Genomic DNA, 19,524 nt, shown 5'->3' with positions numbered 1-19,524 from the left:
CACTGAATTCGTCGTAACACCGGCGCAGGTTTACCCCACGGCTCGGAGCAGCGTGTTGTAGAAACTTGCTCTTGGCTTGTTTAAGGCGGCTGGAAACTGTATTCACTGCACTGCATTGCACTGCAGCAGACGGACTCCTGCTTCTCTATCCCCCTCAAAGATGGAGCTTCTCTTAACGTGCTCCTGTGACACCAGTCTGTAGAAAGTGCCCTATCTGCTACTGTGTGGAGCAGTGCCCGGGTTAGGGGCGGGGCTTGTGCTTCCGTTCAATTCGAGGGAAACCAGTGTGTTGCTGAGAGGAGAGGCAACCGCGGGCGCTTTTTATTGGTTTATATTCAGTCTGTATTGAACTAAAATGTCCGTCTCTGCGTGTCTGGACTCCCGCCTGGCCTCGGCTCTGACCGGGCTGATGAGAGCCGCCCTGTGGGAGATCGGGAAGGCGGTGGGAGAGACGGTGTCGGAGCACCGAGCGGAGATAACACGCAGGGACGCGGAAAACGAGGCGCTGAGACGGAGGCTGCAGGAGCTCCTGACGGCGGGGGAATTGGCTGTGTGTGGCTGGAGCTCCGGAGCGGACGGGCCGCCTGTGAAGAGCCGAGGAGCCGGGAGGGCAGAGCGGAGCTGCGCGCAGAGAGAGAGCCGCGGAGCTGCCGCCGGTAACCTTTCATTATTGAGCCGCTTTATTCGTGTCTTTACAGCTATACGAGACGGCCTGAGCCCTTTACAATGTCGGTGATGAGAACAGCAGCATCAACACAAAAACAAGAAAATAATCTTATAAGCATCCTATTGGAATATCTATCATAATTTGGAACCAATCCTAGGGGTTCTATTGTAAATTATTATAGGATATTAAAGGGGGGAATCCTATTGGAATTCGTATCATATTGTGGGGCCAGTTGCAGAAGCAGTGACAGCTTAAAAACTACGTGATTTTATAATATGTGAAATAAATATATAATGTATAGATAGTTTCTGTATTGTAATACTTTGCCCAGGCTCTAAATACTTCAGAAAATCATGCGTCAGAAAGATATAGACCAGAATGTGATTAAATACGGTGACATTTATTACAAACAAACATTAATTTTCGTTCAAATAAATACACGCGCAATATAGGCAACAGCCGACATTTAAACCATACATTAAAAGCACTACCAAGCAACAAAAACACCACCAATATCAGCATAAACAATGCAATACATCATCATCCTCAATGACATCACCCTCAAGCTACCAGAGAGTCACTGCATTATCGTATTGTGGTTGGAATAAAAGAGCACCTAAATTCCTCAGCGGCACACCTCGGCATTAGGAGTCTCTGACCCTCCAGAGGGTCAAGGCTCAGGTCCACCACAGCTAAAGCCAGCTTTCCTGACCAGCTTATCCAGCCTTTTGGCATCCCTCTTACTGATGTCCTGCCCCAGCACAACGCAGTATACAAAAATGACACTAGCCAGAACCCTGATAAAACATCCTACTACATGCATTTAAAGATCTAAGCTTCCTCATAAAGAACAACCGACTCTCTCCCTTCTTGTAGAGGGCAGCAGTGTTAGTGCCCCAGTCCAGTTTCTTGTCAATGAGGACCCCCAGGAATTTATATAACTGGACCACCTCAACATCAACCCCCTTTAGAACTCATAAAGTGGCAACTTTAGTGGCATAACATAAATGTACCTTTGAAATTGCAGAGATGTATGCTCCAACACCAACACAGGTTTTTTGTGGACTATATCGATATATCTGCATATATATACCTTTTTGCTAGCATGCAAAGCATACATTTTCTAACATAGATCCCTCTGAAAACAATTGTGATACACATGCATTGAAGGCAGGATTTTTAGTTAACATACATTTTCATCATCAATAACAACCAGAAATCTATGGGGGGTAATCGGTGCCAAAATTATAAATAAATAGTTTAAAAGGAAATCAAAATATTTTTATTTATTTTATTTCCTATTTATTTATTAATTTTTTTTGGCACAGATTACCCTCCATACAAATCAAACATTGCAAAAATAAATTGATTGTTGAATATCTCTGCCTGTGACCTTTGTGATGTATTTTTGTCAGTGATTTCACACTCTTTCTAATTCGTAATTTTCATTTGCATGCGTCTCCCGCAGGAACTGTAGAGGCCAGCACTCTCTCTGACTCTGGGGAAAGAGGCTCCAGTCTCAAGCAGGACTCAGAGCCCACAGCTACTGAAGGCAACCAGGGGCTGAGTGAGCAGCCCAGGAGCAGAGTGAGTGAGGAGGAGCTCAAGGGACAGGAGTCTGGCCACATGGCAGAGCCACACACTGAGGTGTCAGCACAGGGACTTGGGGCACTGGCATCTGACACTGCAGGGTCAAAGGTCATAAAGAGCGACCCTGATCTGGACTCCACCCACACTGTGGGTCTCTCCAGAATCCAGTCTCTGGGATCTGTGTGTGGACCCAGTGCAGCTGGTGCTGAGCCGGGCTCTACCAGAACACTCTGTGGGCCCAGTCTTCTGTCTGATCACATCAAAACAGAGGATGACACACTGGAGTGTGTTTACACAGTGGTGCCGAGAACACAGACTCCCTTCAGAGAGCCACTTTGTAATCTCAAAACTGAGAATATTACAGACAGTGTCTGTGACCCGGGGCCTGAGCTCCCTGTAGCTGGACAGTGTGACCCGGGGCCTGAAATCTCTGTAGCTGGACAGAGTGACCCAGAGTCTGCTGCCCTGAGGACGGGGCTCAGTGGGGGGAGTGACAGTGCAGTGAGTGGGGAGAGCCCATCATCGCAGCATAGACAGCTGCGTCCCAGACCCCCTAGACCCCCTCACTCCTCCAGCTCTTCCTCCTCACCCAGCCCACTGCGGCGTGAAAAACAGCGACGCCGTCACCAGCCCCAGCATAGGAAGAGCCTCACAGGGGCATCAGAGTTTATTAGGCAGCACCGCACTCACACAGGAGACAGACCGTACTGCTGTGCCCAGTGTGGAAAGCGCTTCATTACAGTTTCAAACCTTTACCGACACAGACGCACTCATACAGGAGAGAAACCATTCCCTTGTGCCCGCTGTGGGAAGAGCTTCTCTCAGGTAACGCACCTTCATACACACCAGCGCAGTCACACAGGAGAGAGACCATTCTCCTGTGCCCAGTGTGGGACAAGCTTCATGCAAAGGGCACACCTCAACAGACACCAGCGCATTCACACAGGGGAGAAACCGTGCTGCTGTGCCCAATGTGGGAAGAGATTCTCTCGGGCAACACACCTCAACGAACACCAGTACATTCATACGGGAGAGAGACCATACTGTTGCACCCAGTGTGGGAAGAGCCTCTCCTGTGCATTTAGTCTGAACAGACACAAGCGCATTCACACAGGAGAGAAACCATAGTACTGTGCCCAGTGTGGGAAGAGATTCAGAAGAGATTTTTTTTTTTTCTCACTTCTAATAACAAATTTGTCCATTTTGATTCTTAATTTTTCCCAACTAATGCCTGCTGATGACACGCTTTTTCATGTGCTCGTTCTAATCGCGTAAATCTGCGCATGTCTAAAAATAATATATGATCACCAAAATTATTTTATATGACAAAAAAAATTATATTACAAACTTATATTTGTTTAATATATTTTAATCAATTTAAAAATGAAAAGGAATTGTAAAACTGAAAGTTTGTTATTTAAATGTGGGTGTCATATCGTGGGCCGCACTTCCGTGCGTGATGGCCCACATGTGGGCCGCAGGTTGAGAACCACTGTTCTAACACATCAACTTTGAGGACAAAATGTTCTCTTGCTGCCTAATATATCCCACCCACTGACAGATGCCATGATAACGAGATTATCAGTGTTATTCACTTCACCTGTTAGTGGTTATGGCTGATCGGTGTATATTTATACAGAAGCTTTGGACTTTTCCACATGTTATTGTGTTCATTTCACATTTCAGGAGTTTTTGCCACTGATCAACACAGAAAATGTCCATAATGTCAATGTGAAAACTATAATTGTATAATTGTTCTAAATTAATTACAAATACAAAACAGAAAATAATTTAATGCATATGTAATCATCCCATTTGCTATGACACCTGATTGAGCTGTGATGAAACCAATTGTCTTTAGAAGTCACAAAATTAGTTGAATGGAGTCCACTTCCAGCAATTAAGGTGTGTCACATCATTTCAGGTTAAATACACTTGTCTCGGGGATGTTCCACAGTTGGTTAGTACAATTCCTAACAAAGACTGCATCATGAAGACAAAGGAACAGTCAATGCAAATCTGGAATAAGGATCTTCAAAATCACCAATCGGGTAGGATATATGAACAGTGAAATCCATTATTAAGAAATGGAGAGAATATGGCACAACTGTGAATCTGCCTAGATCAGGCCATCCTCAAAAACTGAGTATCCAGGTGAGAAGGGCACTAATCAGGGAGACCACTCCCATCAAATCTGGTCTAGAGTTTCCCAGAAGAGCATCAATACTTAGCGCTATGTTTGGTGCAAACCTAACATGGCACATCATCCTGAGAATGGCATCCCTACTGTGAAGCATGGTGGTGGCAGCATCATGCTATGGGGATGCTTCTCAGGGCCCTTGTAAAGATAGAGGGCAAAATGGATGCAGCAAAGTACAGAGAAATCCTGGCAGAAAATCTGCAAGAGACCTGGGACTGGGGAGAAGATTAATCTTCCACCAGGACAATGAGCCCAACCATATAGCCAAACCCACACTGGAGTAACTTAAAAACAAAAAGGTCAATGTCCTGCAGTGGCCCAGTCAAAGTCCGGACCTCAATCCAATTGAGATTATGTGGAAAGAGTTGAAAGGTCCTCATCCAACTTGATGGAGCTTGAGCAATTTTGCGAAGAAGATTGGGCAAATAATGCTGTGTCCAGATGTGCAGAGCTGGTAGAGACTCATCCACATAGACTCATGGCTGTAATTGCTGCCAAAGTTGCCTGTACCAAATAGTGACTGAAGGGGGTGATTAATTATGCTTTCAATTATTTTATGTATTTGTTATTAATTTAGAATGATTTGCAGATGCGTGTGTGCATGCCCAGCGATGGACTGGCGTCCCATCCTGGGTGTATTCCTGCTTTCGGAAATGGATGAATGGATGATTTGCAGATTATATTTTTCACTTTGACATTATGGACATTTTCTGTGTTGATCAGTGGCAAAAACTCCTGATTAAATTATTTCTGATTTCAAGCTGTAACACAATGAAAAGTGGAAAAGCCCAAGGGGGGGTGAATACTTTTGAGAGCCAATGTGTATATGGGTATATACAGTTAGGTCTATAAATATTTGGACAGTGACATGATTGTCATCATGTCACTGTCCAAATATTTATAGATGTAGCATGTTATGGCATGGACATGTATGGCTGCCAAGGGAACTGGTTCCCTTGTATTTATTGATTATGTGACTGTTTAGGGCTATATTATCTGCTCTGATTCAGCCAAATGCTTCAAAACTCATTGGATGGTGCTTCACAGTGCAGATGGACAGTGACCCAAAGCATACTGCGAAAGCAACCCAAGACTTTTCTTTAAGGTAAAGTGGAATGTTCTGCAATGGCAAGTCAATCACCTGACCTGAATCCAATTGAACATGCATTTCACTTGCTGAAGGCAAAACGCCCCACGAACAAGCAGGAACTAAAGACAGCTGAAGTTCAGGCCTGGCAGAGCATCACCAGGGAAGAAACCCAGCATCTGGTGATGTCAATGGGTTCCAGACTTCAGGCAGTCTTTGACTGCAAAGTATTTGCAACCAAGTATTGAAACTCACAATGTAATCCATGTTAGTTTGTCCAATTGCTTTTGAGCCCCAAAAATTGGGGGGACCACCTATACAAATGGGTATAATTCCTACACCATTCACCCAATTTGGATGTAACTACCCTCAAATTATAGATGAAAGTCTACAGTCTGTTCCTTTCAAATCCATTGTGGTGGCAGACAGAGCCAAAATGATGTCAATTGTATCAGTGTCCATAACTGCATATATATGATAATTGTATTAATAAAATTGTATTAATTTGACTGGAGTATGCTCCTTCTTCCTCATTCCTTATGTCTTCTGCAAAACCCTTTTTTAAATAAAGTAAAGTAAAGTAAACTTATGTTATATTTCAACTGTAGACCTAATGGGTGGCCAAGTCTGGTCCTGCAGATAATGCAGTCATGCAGGTTTCCTATGTCTCTATATCATAAATCACTGGAAATCCTGAACCCTACTAGGGAAAGTAAGCCTAGTAATTTTGTAAAGTAAATTACACTTTTGATAAGAGGAACAGAAGACTGATTTCCAGCACAAGCCTGGACCACCCTTGTTATATTTAATTTAATAAATAATTGCATAACAGTTTACCTTCTGTATTCACTCCAACACTGTCACTGTCAGTAACACCTTCCACTTCTTCAAGAAGACTTGGTACTATGGACTGTTTGTGAGTGAATGTGGGGCAGAATTGGTACAGACATACCTGCTAAAATCTGCATGCATTACTGTGTGACAGCTTTGCATGCATCTACTTTTAGCCTCTTTCACAATTTTGTTATATATAAGTGCCTGGCCATCTATCTGGTTAAACGCTGGGTGCGAAAGCAGAACCCTTACATGCCACAATGTTCCCAGCCATCCCACCCTTTATTTAAACAAATCAACAATAAAAAAAGAGCCAGTCAGCCGTGATTTAAAACTCATTAGTTTCTTTTAAAAAGGCTCTGTAATGCATTACATTTTCAGTTACGTGAAATCTGTGATGATGTTGAACCACTACGAGAGAGTAACGTACGTACAATGAGTGCAATAAGCTTGAAAGATATTCAGGCATTATCGTTCCTTGCATTATCCTTTCACAGTGTACAATGAACAGGAGTTTAAAATGAGGTTCAGCTTTCAAAGACTGGTGTCAGAAAATAAATTGATATCCTGAAACTTCGACTAAGATCCAAGGGATAATGGGTGCACCCCTTGCCTCCCATAATGTAGGTTTTTTAATCCTCTGTTTTTTATGTACAGGATAATTTTATCATTGTTGTGATATTTTGCAAGTACAAGAGAGAACCGTTTGCCATACTGTTTATAAAGTCAACTGGGATGAACCACCTATTAGACGCACAACACACACAGCCTGCTGCAGCACCTTTCTCATTGGACCATAACATCTAGAAAACATGGAAGCAGTGTTAATTTAGTCAACAGTTTTTGGATTGGCATTGTTGGAGTGACAGGAACATGGATTACTGAAAATAATGGGGATGAATACAAGTTGAAAGGATACACACAGTTTAGGAGAGACGGGCATAATCAAGGAGGTGGTGGGGTAACATTATATGTCAGAAATTACACTGAGGCAGAAGAACTCAAATTAGATCCTGCTAACGAAATGGAATCATTGTGGGTTAAACTTTTGAATAAAATAGCTGGGGATTAGTGATAGGAGTGCGTTACAGACCACCCAACTCAGATATTCAGAAATATGTTGCACTGTACAATGTTAACGGGACTGCATGTAGCAAGGATGTGGCTGTTATAATCAGGGATTTCAAATTCCCAAACATAGACAGGGAAAGCCCAGTCGGGACTACAGAAGCAAAAATAGAAATGGTCGAGATGGTAAATGACTGCTTTCTAACTCAATTTGTCAGGGAACCAACCAGAGAGAGTGCATGTATTGACTTGATATTTTCAAATGACCAAGATAGTGTCAGAGGGACATTAGTTATAGAACCAATGGCAAACTGTGATCACAACATGGTTAGCTTTGAGGCATTCTTTCAAAAAACAAGGACCAAGTCTAAAACAATGGTCTTAGAAATGCAAACCTTGAAGGTATGAGGTGCCACTTAGAAGATTTAGACTGGGGCACACTTGAAGACCCTGTATTGGAAAGTTGAAGAAAGTTGTGTAATAATGGCATCGACACATCAAACCAGAGAAGCTTTTCCAGATCAGCAGGGACACACGCACCCAGGGACACAAATGGAAATTGGGCTTCAGGGCATTCAGGACAGAAAACAGGAGACACAGGAATTGTCACAATCTGGAACAAACTCTCCAGCGATGTGCTTGAAGCCGACAATTTGGGAACATTCAAAAATAGAGTGGATAGGATCCTTGGGTCACATAGTTATTAATGGACACCAAACAAGCATGATGGGTCGAATGGCCTCCTCTCGTTTGTAAACTTTCTTAATATAATTATATTTAGATATATATATTTTTGCCTTCCTTTCAGGGTAAAACAAGAGCCGCTTTGAGAGGTCCAAGTCTCTGTCTAACTCACAGGTAGGTCAACTATTTTGATTAGAAAGTTGACACCATAGGGAACAGGCTGTGTAAATATACCAAACTCAGAGCTGCGACTTGATTATTATAGTTCAGTCTCAAACTGAAGAGGCAGGAGTGCACACTGTTGTAGTTAATAAAACAGGGCAAAACAATATCCTTGATACAGTATGTGAAAAGCCAATAGTGTGGAGCCTTAATTTAAATGTCTTCTACAGAGGCGCAGCACCATACACCTCTGGGGAACCAAGAGCAAACCAAAGAATACAAATATTGTGAATAAAGTGCACTTGTGCAAAACACTGTTCTTGTCAACTTCCCTTCCAAGTATACAGATAGAGAAAAGATACTCATTCAGTTCTCATCATATCATAGATCTTGTGGTAGAGTCAGCCCCAGCAGTGTAGAAACAATTAAAATACAAATTTTTAAATTATTACAATTGTCCAGTTGCTGAATCATGTCTCTCCAACTCCAATCTCCAATCACTATTCTTGTTTATACACGCACATATGTCTCTCTCCACTTCCCAAAATATAGTCTTCTTTTGCTCTGTGCAGAAGCATATCTGTCTGATAAACAAAATGTAGGCTATACTCTATATTTGCATCACTTGGATCATTACACAACCACATCCCTAGATAGGCTATATCATTAGGCAATACATATAACTGTTGACTACACCGATCAGCCATAGCATTATGACCACAGACAGGTGAAGTGAATAACACTGATAATCTCGTTATCATAGCACCTGTCAGTGGATGGGATATATTAGACAGCAAGTGAAAATTTTGCCATTAAAGTTGATGTGTTAGAAGCAGGAAAAATGGGCCAGCGTAAGGATCTGAGTGACTTTGACAAGGGCCAAATTGTGATGGCTAGACGACTGGGTCAGAGCATCTCTAAAAATGCAGCTCTTGTGGGGTGTTCCCAGTCTGCAGTGGTCAGTACCTATCAAAAGTCGTCCAAGGAAGGAAAAGCGGTGAACCGGCGACAGGGTCATGGGCGGCCAAGGCTCATTGATGCACGTGGGGAGCGAAGGCTGGCCCGTGTGGTCCGATCCAACAGACGAGCTACTGTAGCTCAAATTGCAGAAAAAGTTAATGCTGGTTCTGATAGAAAGGTGTCAGATCACACAGTGCATCACAGTTTGTTGCGTATGGGGCTGCGTAGCCGCAGACCAGTCAGGGTGCCCATGCTGACCCCTGTCCACTGCTGAAAGAGCCGACAATGGGCACGTGAGCATCAGAACTGGACCACGGAGCAATGGAAGAAGGTGGCCTGGTCTGATGAATCACAAGTTCAAGGTGTTGATTTGGCCTCCAAATTCCCCAGATCTCCCAATCAAGCATCTGTGGGATGTGCTGGACAAACAAGTCCGATCCATGGAGGCCCCACCTTGCAACTTACAGGACTTAAAGGATCTGCTGCTAACGTCTTGGTGCCAGATACCACAGCACACCTTCAGAGGTCTAGTGGAGTCCATGCCACAATGGGTCAGGGCTGTTTTAGCGGCAAAAGGGGGACCACACAATATTAGGCAGGTGGTCATAATGTTATGGCTGATCGGTGTATATCTAGACTATATGAAATGTAGTCTACACTTACAATGACGTCGCTACTTACTTCATCACATAAATATGACTGCCTTTGATAAATTCAACATCCAGTCGAGTCTCTATATTGATCACAGAGCTAAACTATTACATAATATTACTTATACCTCGGTGACAAAGCAAGATTTATGACCACATATGTGTGGCCATGTACACATCACACATGATTTCACATAAACTTTACTGAACTCCAGATCACAGATACCGATGGGTTATTGTGTATATTGCATTTAAATGTTGCAGTATTGCTACAGTGCAGTAAAATGCATGAATCACATTGCATCACACATTAAGTTTGAGGATTATAATGCTAAAGTACATTTAAAACCACCATCTACCCCCAAAACAAAGACCCACAGATTCTCCATTGCCCTGCCGTTACACACAAGTAGTAGAAGTTTGTTCATGTGGCTGCATTAGTAACCCTTCATATTGTTTTGTGTTTGTTTTCACTTGCACTCAGTTACTACCAATGCGCCTTAGTTTGTTATCAACGTATATTTACTTAATATCTACTGCTTTTACATTTTGTAAAATAACTAAAACTGGTAGATTAATATACATCGTGTGGCACTTATGTTTTAAGACAAAAATAATGCAGTGGTATCAATCTACCGTGAGCACAATTTCTTTATTTTTGGAGAATTTACAGCTTTCTTTTGCGAAATGCATTAGGTTTTTAAATTGTCGCAGTGTTATATGAGTGATTGTGGCCATTCCTCCATCTGATACAGGAGATAACGGTAAACACAATGTTTTCCCCTGCGTGTTCAACAAACACGTCCATTGCTGACCACAATTAATCACAACAGGACAGACTTACAGTTTGTGTCATCTTGCTCCTGCTGCCACAGTGCTGCGCAGCCGCATAAACACTCATCATAACATTAACATCTCGTTCGTGAAGTGCAGATATTCGCAGAGGATTCTACATTTCTAAACATAACTGCGAAAATCTGCGCAAAAACGCGACCTAAAACATTAATATTCAGAAAAAAAGGCAGATACTGTTTTATTGTATGTAGTATTTTACATTACATATAAAAACAATTCAATTTTTAATACTTATGATTAAAAACTTTTAAAATCAATTCTTAAAATCACTTAACATTTTTAAAATCTTTGTGATTTAACAAAATCAAAAAAAAAAAAAAAAAAGGCAGATAGTCACTCACTTTGCGTGCCAACCTATACGGCTCTTTGTGCCACAGGTCGCCATGCCTGGTCTGTGTTTGATCTCCATTACAGCCTAGTGCCCGCCAACACTCAACGTTGAAACAACTGTGTAGCAGGGCTTGAATTACAGTTCCTTAAAGTTGAGCAGCTGGAGAAGGGAAATTATTGAATAAGAAGATGACTGTGAGTGTGAACTGGGATATTTAGTTATCATGTCTACATTTGAATATCAAGGTTTCAAGTTAAACTGGATGTAATTATTTATATTCACAGGCTGGTCCCTTTGATGAAAAATATTCCCCTCACAATGTATTAACTACATGTACTACATGTATTAAAAACCTGTTTAGGGAACCTAGGACTGTGGGAATAGTCCACCATTGCAGGACACTAATAATTGAAGAACCACACGGACATTCTAACCTGGGAATTGTCATTCTGCCACCTGCTGGTGGTTGGGGAGAAAAAGTTTTCCCAAAAGGACTTCCCCTGTGTTTGTGGGGTTCCTGAACAGATGTGGTAATAGAGAGGGAAAGGAAGAAAGTCAGGTAGGCCTGGACAAGGCTAGGCATTTATTGTTTTGTTTTGTTCAATTGTGTGTGTATTACATTTTTTGGGTTGCATTACCTGGGCAGAAGAGTCCTTTCCACAAAGCCCCTGTCTGGACAGCTCATTCTTAACTCACCCACTTACCGGTCTGTCACTATATATATATAATATATATATGTGTGTTCTTGAAACTGACTTAATTGTAATGTGTTTGAGTGCCTGATTTCCATTTTTTACTCTGAATTCTGCGATTCTGTCAGTGTTGTCCGCAAAATGGGTTTCATACAGCCCCGCTTCGGAGAATGGAACATTCTGTGTTTATGCCAAGTTATCTTGAGACTTAGCTGGCTAACCTACTTATCCATGCATGAAGAATGGACCCCTGGTATTCTCCTTGTTTTTGAGCAACAGGATTGGCTGCAAGCTTGTTGGCTCTTGAAATTCAGATACTCGCACCACTAAATGTTTTAGTTTCTGTCTCTGCTGCAGGATATTAAGAAAAAAACTAAAAACATTTTTCACTGCGGTGAAGCGGTATGTTCAGCGGCACAGACCCCATCAGTTGAATGCAATCGTAAATTGTCAACCAAAAACAACCGTGACCAGCTCCATTTTTATTTTGGTGTCGCACTGTCAAGTGAAAGGGTCACAAATGCGACAGTTTAGAACCTTTAGTTTAGTTCTAAATTATTTGACCCTTCTGCAACTCAAACCAAGACAGCTGTACAGTATTTAGAGATTAACTATTTCATTTTTTGAAATCCTTTTCCAGAAATCTGGCTTTCCATATACAGTATAAGAGGCCAGACAACTCTGACTTCATATATGTTCCCAGTTTATATACTGACTGGACACTTTATTAAGACTGAATAATGTTCTAATATAATTACCCATGTAGTAAGTGCATTAACTGTGTGAGTTTTCAGAGCTGCTGTTCTCAGTGCTGCTCTCCTGTGTCATTGTCTCTCCCTTAGGAGCTGTAGGGGTCGATGCTCTCCCTGACTCTGGGGAAAGGGCTCCTGTTGAGCAGCAGAACTGTGAGCAGGAGTGGGACTCCAGTCTAAAGCAGTACTCCGAGCCCCCTGCTCCTGAAGGCAACCAGGGGCTGAGTGAGCAGCCCAGGAGCAGACTCAGGAGCTCAGGGGACAGGAGTCTGGCCACATGGCAGAGCCACACACTGAGGGGTTGACACAGGGACCCTTTTTAACACTGGGATCTGATACAGCAGGGTCAAAGTTAATAAAAAGCGACCCTGAGCTGGTCTCCACCCACAGTGGGTCCTAGAGAGATCCGCAGTGTTTGGGATCTGAGTGTGGACCCAGTGTAGCTGGTACTGAGCCGGGCCCTACCAAAACACAGTGTGCACCTAGTCTGGTGGAGGACAATATATTGGAGTCCGTTTACACAGTGGAGCAGGAAACGCAGACTCTCAGCAATCTCAAAACGGACAATATTACAGACAGTGCCTGTGACCTGTGGCCTGAGCTCCCTGTAGCTGGACAGTGTGACCCGGGGAGTGACAGTGCAGTGAGTGTGGAGAGTCCATCATCACAGCACAGACGGCTGCATCCCAGACACCCTAGACCCCCTCACTCCTCCAGCTCTTCCTCCTCACCCAGCCCACTGCGGCGTGAAAAACAGCGACGCCAGCCCCAGCGTAGGAAGAGCCTCACAGGGGCATCAGAGTGTATTAGACCACACCGCACTCGCACAGGAGACAGACCGTACTGCTGTGACCAGTGTGGGAAGTGCTTCACTGTGGCATCAGGGCTCCACAAACACCAACGCTTTCATACGGGAGAGAAACCATACAGCTGCACTACAGTAGCCTGTCTTTACAGACACAGTCGCACTCACACAGGAGAGAAACCATTCCCTTGTGCCTGTTGTGAGAAGAGCTTCTCTCAGGTAGCACACCTCCATACACACCAGCGCAGTCACACAGGAGAGAGACTGTTCTCCTGTGCCCAGTGTGGGAAGGGCTTCCTGCAAAGGGCACACCTCAACAGACACCAGCTCGTTTATACAGGAGAGAAACTGTGCTGCTGTGCCCAATGTGGGAAGAGATTCAGGGATGCAGGAGACTTGAGAAGACATGAGCGCACTCACAGAATAGATTAGAAGTGAGGGCGGTTGAGGGTGAGAATTTTTTTGTTGTGCTCCCAAAATGTCATTGTGAATTACAAGAACTGTTTTCAGTTAGATATCTACTTGATAGCTGCATGTTCAAATGTTAAAACCTGGTGAAATGTTTTAAGAGTGTTTCCAATTTAATTTAGACTTCTCAGATTGATCCTTTTGATGTATATGTCCCTGGTTAATAAAGTTACTCAAGGACTTCAGTAACACCCTGCATTATGCGTCATTGGAATCATTGTGATGGTTACAATGGATGTCCATTACCCAGTACTAATTAAGAAACATAATAAAGTTTATCGTTTGGTGTCCATTAACCCTTTAAGCAGTATGAATGTACCAGTACGTTCTATTGAACCCTTTCAGGATTTAATAATAAGGAATCAAATTTTAAGTGTGTTCAAAAATAGTCACTCCCTGAGTCATGGCAGAGCACTTTAGAACTTACTGCTCAAAGGGTTTATAACTAAGTGATCCAAGGCTAACATGTCCAGTCTATGTTTGAATGTTCCCAAATTGTCGGCTTCAACCACATCACTGGGAAGTTTATTCCAGATTATGACAAGTCTGTGTGAAGCAGTGTTTCCTGTTTTCCATTTTGAATGCCTTTAAGCCCAATTTCCATCTGTGTCTCCGGGTGCGTGTGTCCCTGCAGATCTTCAAAGGCTCCTCTGGTTTGATGTGGTCGATGATTTTGAAGAATTCAATCAAGTCCCCATGTAGTCTCCTCTGTTCCAGGGTGAAAAGGTTCAGTTCCCTCAGTCTCTCAGTAGGACATTCCCTTCAGACCTGGAATAAGTCTGGTTGCTCTCCTCTGAACTGCCTCTAGAGCAGCGATATCTTTCTTGAAGTGTGGAGCCCAGAACTGTACACAGTATCCAGATGAGCTCTAAATAGGGCATTGTACAGTCTGAACTTCACTGCCCTTGTTCTCAATTCTACACTTTTGACAATATACCCTAGCATTCTGTTTGCCTTTTTTATTGCTTCCCCACATTGTTTGGACGGAGAAAGTGAGCAGTTCATGTAGACTCCTAGATCTTTCTCATGCGTTACTTCATCTAGTTCTGTTCCTCCCATAGTGTAATTATAGTGGACATTTTTGTTACCTGCATGTATTACCTTGCACTTGTCCACATTGAATTTAATCTGCCAGGTGTCGGCCCACAACTGAATATTATCTAAGTCCCTCTGAATAGCCTCTGCTGCCGAGATTGTATCTGCTGAGCCACCTATTTTAGTATCATCTGCAAATTTGACAAGTTTGCTAACTATCCCAGAGTCCAGATCATTAATATAGATTAGAAACAGCAAAGGCCCTAGTACTGATCCCTGTGGAACTCCACTAACAACCTCACTCCAGTTAGAAGCAACTCCTCTAATTGACACCCTCTGTTTCCTATATGTCAGCCAGTTCATAATCCATCTACTTACATTACCCTGAATGCCTACAGCTTCCAATTTGAGGATCAGTCTTTGGTGTGGAACCTTATCAAAAGCTTTTTGAAGATCTAAGTATATCATATCATATAATATAATAAAGTTTACAAACGAGAGGAGGCCATTAGACCCATCGTGCTCGTTTGGTGTCTATTAATAACTAAGTGATCCAAGGATCCTATCCAGTTTCTTTTTTAATATTCCCAAATTGTCAGCTTCAACCACATCGCTGGGGAGTTTGTTTCAGACTGTGATGACTGTGTCTGTGTCTTCTGTTTTTTGTCTTGAATGCCTTTAAGCCCAATTTCCATTTGTTTCCCTGGGTCCATGTGTCCCACGTGTTTACGTGATCTACAGCTGCAGTTGCATGTTCAAAAAACTAATAAATTAGTAAGACATGATCTGCCTTTTTTGAATATCACCAATAATATGGTTTTCATTAAGATGCTCCTGTATTTTCCGTCTAATCATTTTTTCACAAATGTTACAAGTAATGCAGGTGAGATCAATTTGTCTGTAATATCCTGTCTCAGTTTTGACCCCTTTCTTGTTGATTGGTATGACATTAGCAGTTTTCCAATCATTTGGCACATCCCCTGTTCTAAATGTCAAGTGGAATATTTTAGGTAGTGGCCTATAAATCATTTCCCTCATTTCTTTAAGTACTGTTGGAAATATACCATCTGGCCCAGGTGATTTGTTTGTTTTTAATTCTGCTAATCCACTTACTACCTCCTTATATATCCTGATCTATCTTAGAGTTTGACTAGACTGGTTGTTAACCTGTGGCATGTTTTTTCCTTTTGTAAACACCTCTGTAAAATACAGATTTAAAACATTTACCACTTTCTAAGATACTTAATTTTTTAGCTGTTTCACTTCCTCCTTTATTGTCCTCTTGCTGTTAGTATTGAAAAAAGCTCTTTGCATTAGTTTTAGCTCCAAGAGCTATGTTTCTTTCCATTTCCATCTTTGTTTTCCTGATCCCTCTCTTAACATCTCTTTGCAGTTCTATATCTTATTTGTATTTTGTTTAATCTCTATCTCTTTTGTATGTGCTATACAACATTTTCTTTATACTTCATACTTCTATTAAACCATTTTGGCCAATGTTTTTTGGTCCTCAGTTTGCTAGGTTTTGGTACAAATCTCTAGTAGTATATTCTTGAAATATAACCATCCATTTCCAACTGAATCTGTATCCAGTGTGCCCCAGTCTAACTCTTCTAAGTACTGCCTCATACCTTCAAGGTTTGCTTTTCTAAAATTGATTTTACAGCATCGACAAGAACCAAATTCAAACAATGTGCATTGCAGTGCACATAAAATGCAAATCTTGCACTGTTAAATCCACGCAGACACACCAGAATGCTTTCCGCTCATGACGAATGCACCGTTATAGCCTATAGATTATTTCTGTAGTCCATTATATTATAATATTATTATTTTTAATCTTTATTTCTTGGCAGACATGAGTGCAAAACAAAGTGCAAAAATACAGTTCAGTAAAGGCATCAATCAATCAATTATCATTTTTGTGAGACCTGCTGCATCTAAGCTTTCACTGAAAGTGTAAAATGCTTTCATGGATGGCCCCGTTGAAATAGTACCTTACAACTAAATACATTTGTTCTTTTTTCTTTAAATCTTTGGTTTAATCTGCAATTACACTAAAAACTTTCTTTTATTTCTCTTATTATTTCACTTTGTACCATCTCAGCTAAGCCCTCAAGAACTTTGTTCTGGATTTAGTGGCTTGTGTACTTAGCATTGCCACATGCATTCATTCTTTTCTCTATGAGAGGGTCATAGTTTGCTATTTCTACTAAGATTGTAAAAAAATTACCCTTGTAGTGAGTCATCAGATTCTCCATGACCTCTCTGCATATATTTTGAGTTGCAGTTAATAGGAGCACATCTGCAATTGTTTTAATGCAAGTACAGTTTTTCTGTTTCCGGTCCTCATTTATGACATCTTACATTGATGAGTTACTGTCAATAGCCCTTTTATGCTGATTCCAAGCATACATAGCATTGATACCGCAGTTAAGTATCGCTTTTTTCTATCGTGTTTGCAAGTTTAGTTAAGAGATACATTGATTGTTTGTGGTTACTTGTTTAGCTAAGAATTATATATCTTGCACCTGTATTGTAGTAAATGCTGCGACTGTGTTAGCAACTTATTTAGCACACTCGACACGCACTTTCTGTAAATCAGAAGCGGTTACATTGTAGGCTGTTATTATTTAGCATTTATTTAGCATTGCTGCGAGCTACTGTTTAGTGTAACAGCGTGTGTCCGTCACGGTCTTTGTCTGTATTCAGATATAAAGCGTCCATTAATTGTGCTATTAGTGAGGGACTGAGGGGGAGGGGGCATCAATCCAGGAAAAGTCATAGAGTAGGTGCAAGACAGAAGGGATTGGCAGGATTGCTAAGAGACATCCAGCACAGAGCCTCACCAAAAGAGTATGTAAAATCTTAGTGGTGTTGCCTCCCGATGATGAAAAGGTGCCACAAGTCGGGAGCCGGGGGCAGTGACTGAAGGCACTGGAAATGTCAGCCTTTGGCAGCCAGGCATCTCGGCCAGAGGTTTTGATGAGGTAGGGGATGCTGCGATAGGTGGAAAAAAACAGACAGATTTCGGATGCGGTTTGAAGCTCTGAGGTCGGGTTTTAGTATATTTTTATGAAGTAATAATAATAATATTTATTTAATTATTCAATTATTTAATTAAAGTGATGGAAACAGGGCCACAGTTGACAGTCCTGGCGATTATGTGGTTGGGTGCTGAAACTTGAGGAGGGTAGACAGAGTAACAACCATGCCATGGATGAGTTGCTGGCTGAGGGATAGTGGAATGGGGAAGGAGAATACAGCATAGCAGTTGGAGGGTGGAGGATAGAGTGGCGGCAGTAGAGAGCATGTCATCTTTGGAGGAGGAAGAGCAGCAGCGAGAGGAGCAAGGGAGCCAGAGGAGGGCTGGCCGGTGGATTAAAAATTACCAGGTTCTGAGACCGGGGGAAAGCCACACGGGACTACGGGGGGTGCTGCGGAGGGAACAGTGAGGTAACCATAGAGTGCACCAGGGAGGGCGCGGAAGTAGCCACACGGTGCTGCAGAGGGCACTGTGGGGCGAACAGGGAGGTAACCATACGGTGCAGCGGGGGGCTTGCAGGAAGGGGCCACATTGGGCTGCAGGGAGGTTCAGGGAGCAACCAAATGAGGCTTGGGGCGGGGCAGAGACAGAGCCACCCAGGGCTTGGGAGGGAGGAGACTGCCGCCAGCACTGCAGGGCTTGAGCCAAGGTCACGTGGGTGGCAGGGGCCACGGAAAAGGAAATCAGGGCCTAGGGTGGGACGTGACCCACTCTGAGCAGTGTGCCAGTCGGGACAGTAGGCAGCGTGGAGACAGGAGGGGGGATAGAGGAAAAGGATGTAGACATGGAGAACAGCACTGGGTCCGTGGGGCAGATGGCAGGTGGAACCCAGAGACAAGGAGGGAGGACAGGGACAATGAAAGCATGGAAACGGTGGTGGCAGGGGATGGCGGGGGCAGGAGCAAGGGGGAAAGCAGCAGAAGAGGGAGCGAGAGGCTGCGGGAGGGAGCAAAGAGTGGTACGTCACCCAGACACGACAGTGGGGCATCATGCGGCCGCGGGGATTGCTGGGCGCAGGTGGAATGTCACGGACAATGCTTGTGTATGGGTGAATGCTGAGCTATTGGAGATTGCGAGGATACGCAATGCTGGGGTTGTCCAAAACCTGGGGCAGCCGAACGATTGTCCAGTTCCTGATCTTGGGAGCTGAAGGATGGAAATCGATGGAAGAGAGCGGGGGGGGTCCGAGGTCGAGATGAAGTAGCTGAGGACAAAGAACAAGAGGCGTCGAGAGAGGCAGTGGCGAGGAGCAGGAGATTGGCTTGAATCACTGAGGGATGCAGAAGTGGATCCGCGCCGGGGAGCAAGGCGGGGAGAACTGGAATCGAGGCTGCGGTGCGGCGACGGGAGGCGTCAGCCGGAACAGCAAGGCACGTCATCAACAGGGGGAAGAGCAGGGGCTGTGGCTTTGTGAGAAGGAGAATCAGCCTGAGGAATGGAAGAGGAATGCGGTGAAGAATCTAGAGCAATTGTTTGAGTATCGCGAAGACAAGCTGAGGTTGAAACCAGGTACGTAAGCAATCACTGTGGCGGGGGGTGGGGTTGGTGGAGGTTGGGGGAGGGTGGTGTTCGTAGCACCTAACTGAAGCAAGGCAACAAGTCAATGCAAAACCACGAATGCTGTGGGTGTGTGTTGAGGAT

General features: G+C 43.2%; 1 protein-coding gene across 1 annotated transcript; it reads left to right on the top strand.

Moving 5' to 3' along the window:
- Window positions 1-14,329, top strand: LOC136767389 (zinc finger protein 135). The gene is made up of 6 exons (XM_066721149.1): window positions 1-656; window positions 2,136-3,384; window positions 6,415-6,484; window positions 11,135-11,147; window positions 12,623-12,804; window positions 12,933-14,329. Exons 1-6 carry the CDS (start codon window positions 356-358, stop codon window positions 13,767-13,769), a joined length of 2,652 nt encoding a protein of 883 aa, XP_066577246.1. The 5' UTR covers window positions 1-355; the 3' UTR covers window positions 13,770-14,329.
- The last annotated feature ends 5,195 nt before the right edge of the window (window positions 14,330-19,524 follow it).

The sequence above is a fragment of the Amia ocellicauda genome, chromosome 14 (assembly GCF_036373705.1).
Source record: "Amia ocellicauda isolate fAmiCal2 chromosome 14, fAmiCal2.hap1, whole genome shotgun sequence".
Taxonomy (NCBI): Eukaryota; Metazoa; Chordata; class Actinopteri; order Amiiformes; family Amiidae; genus Amia; species Amia ocellicauda.
The sequence above is the reverse complement of the archived record's forward strand: the minus strand, read 5'-3'. Positions and strand labels throughout refer to the sequence as shown.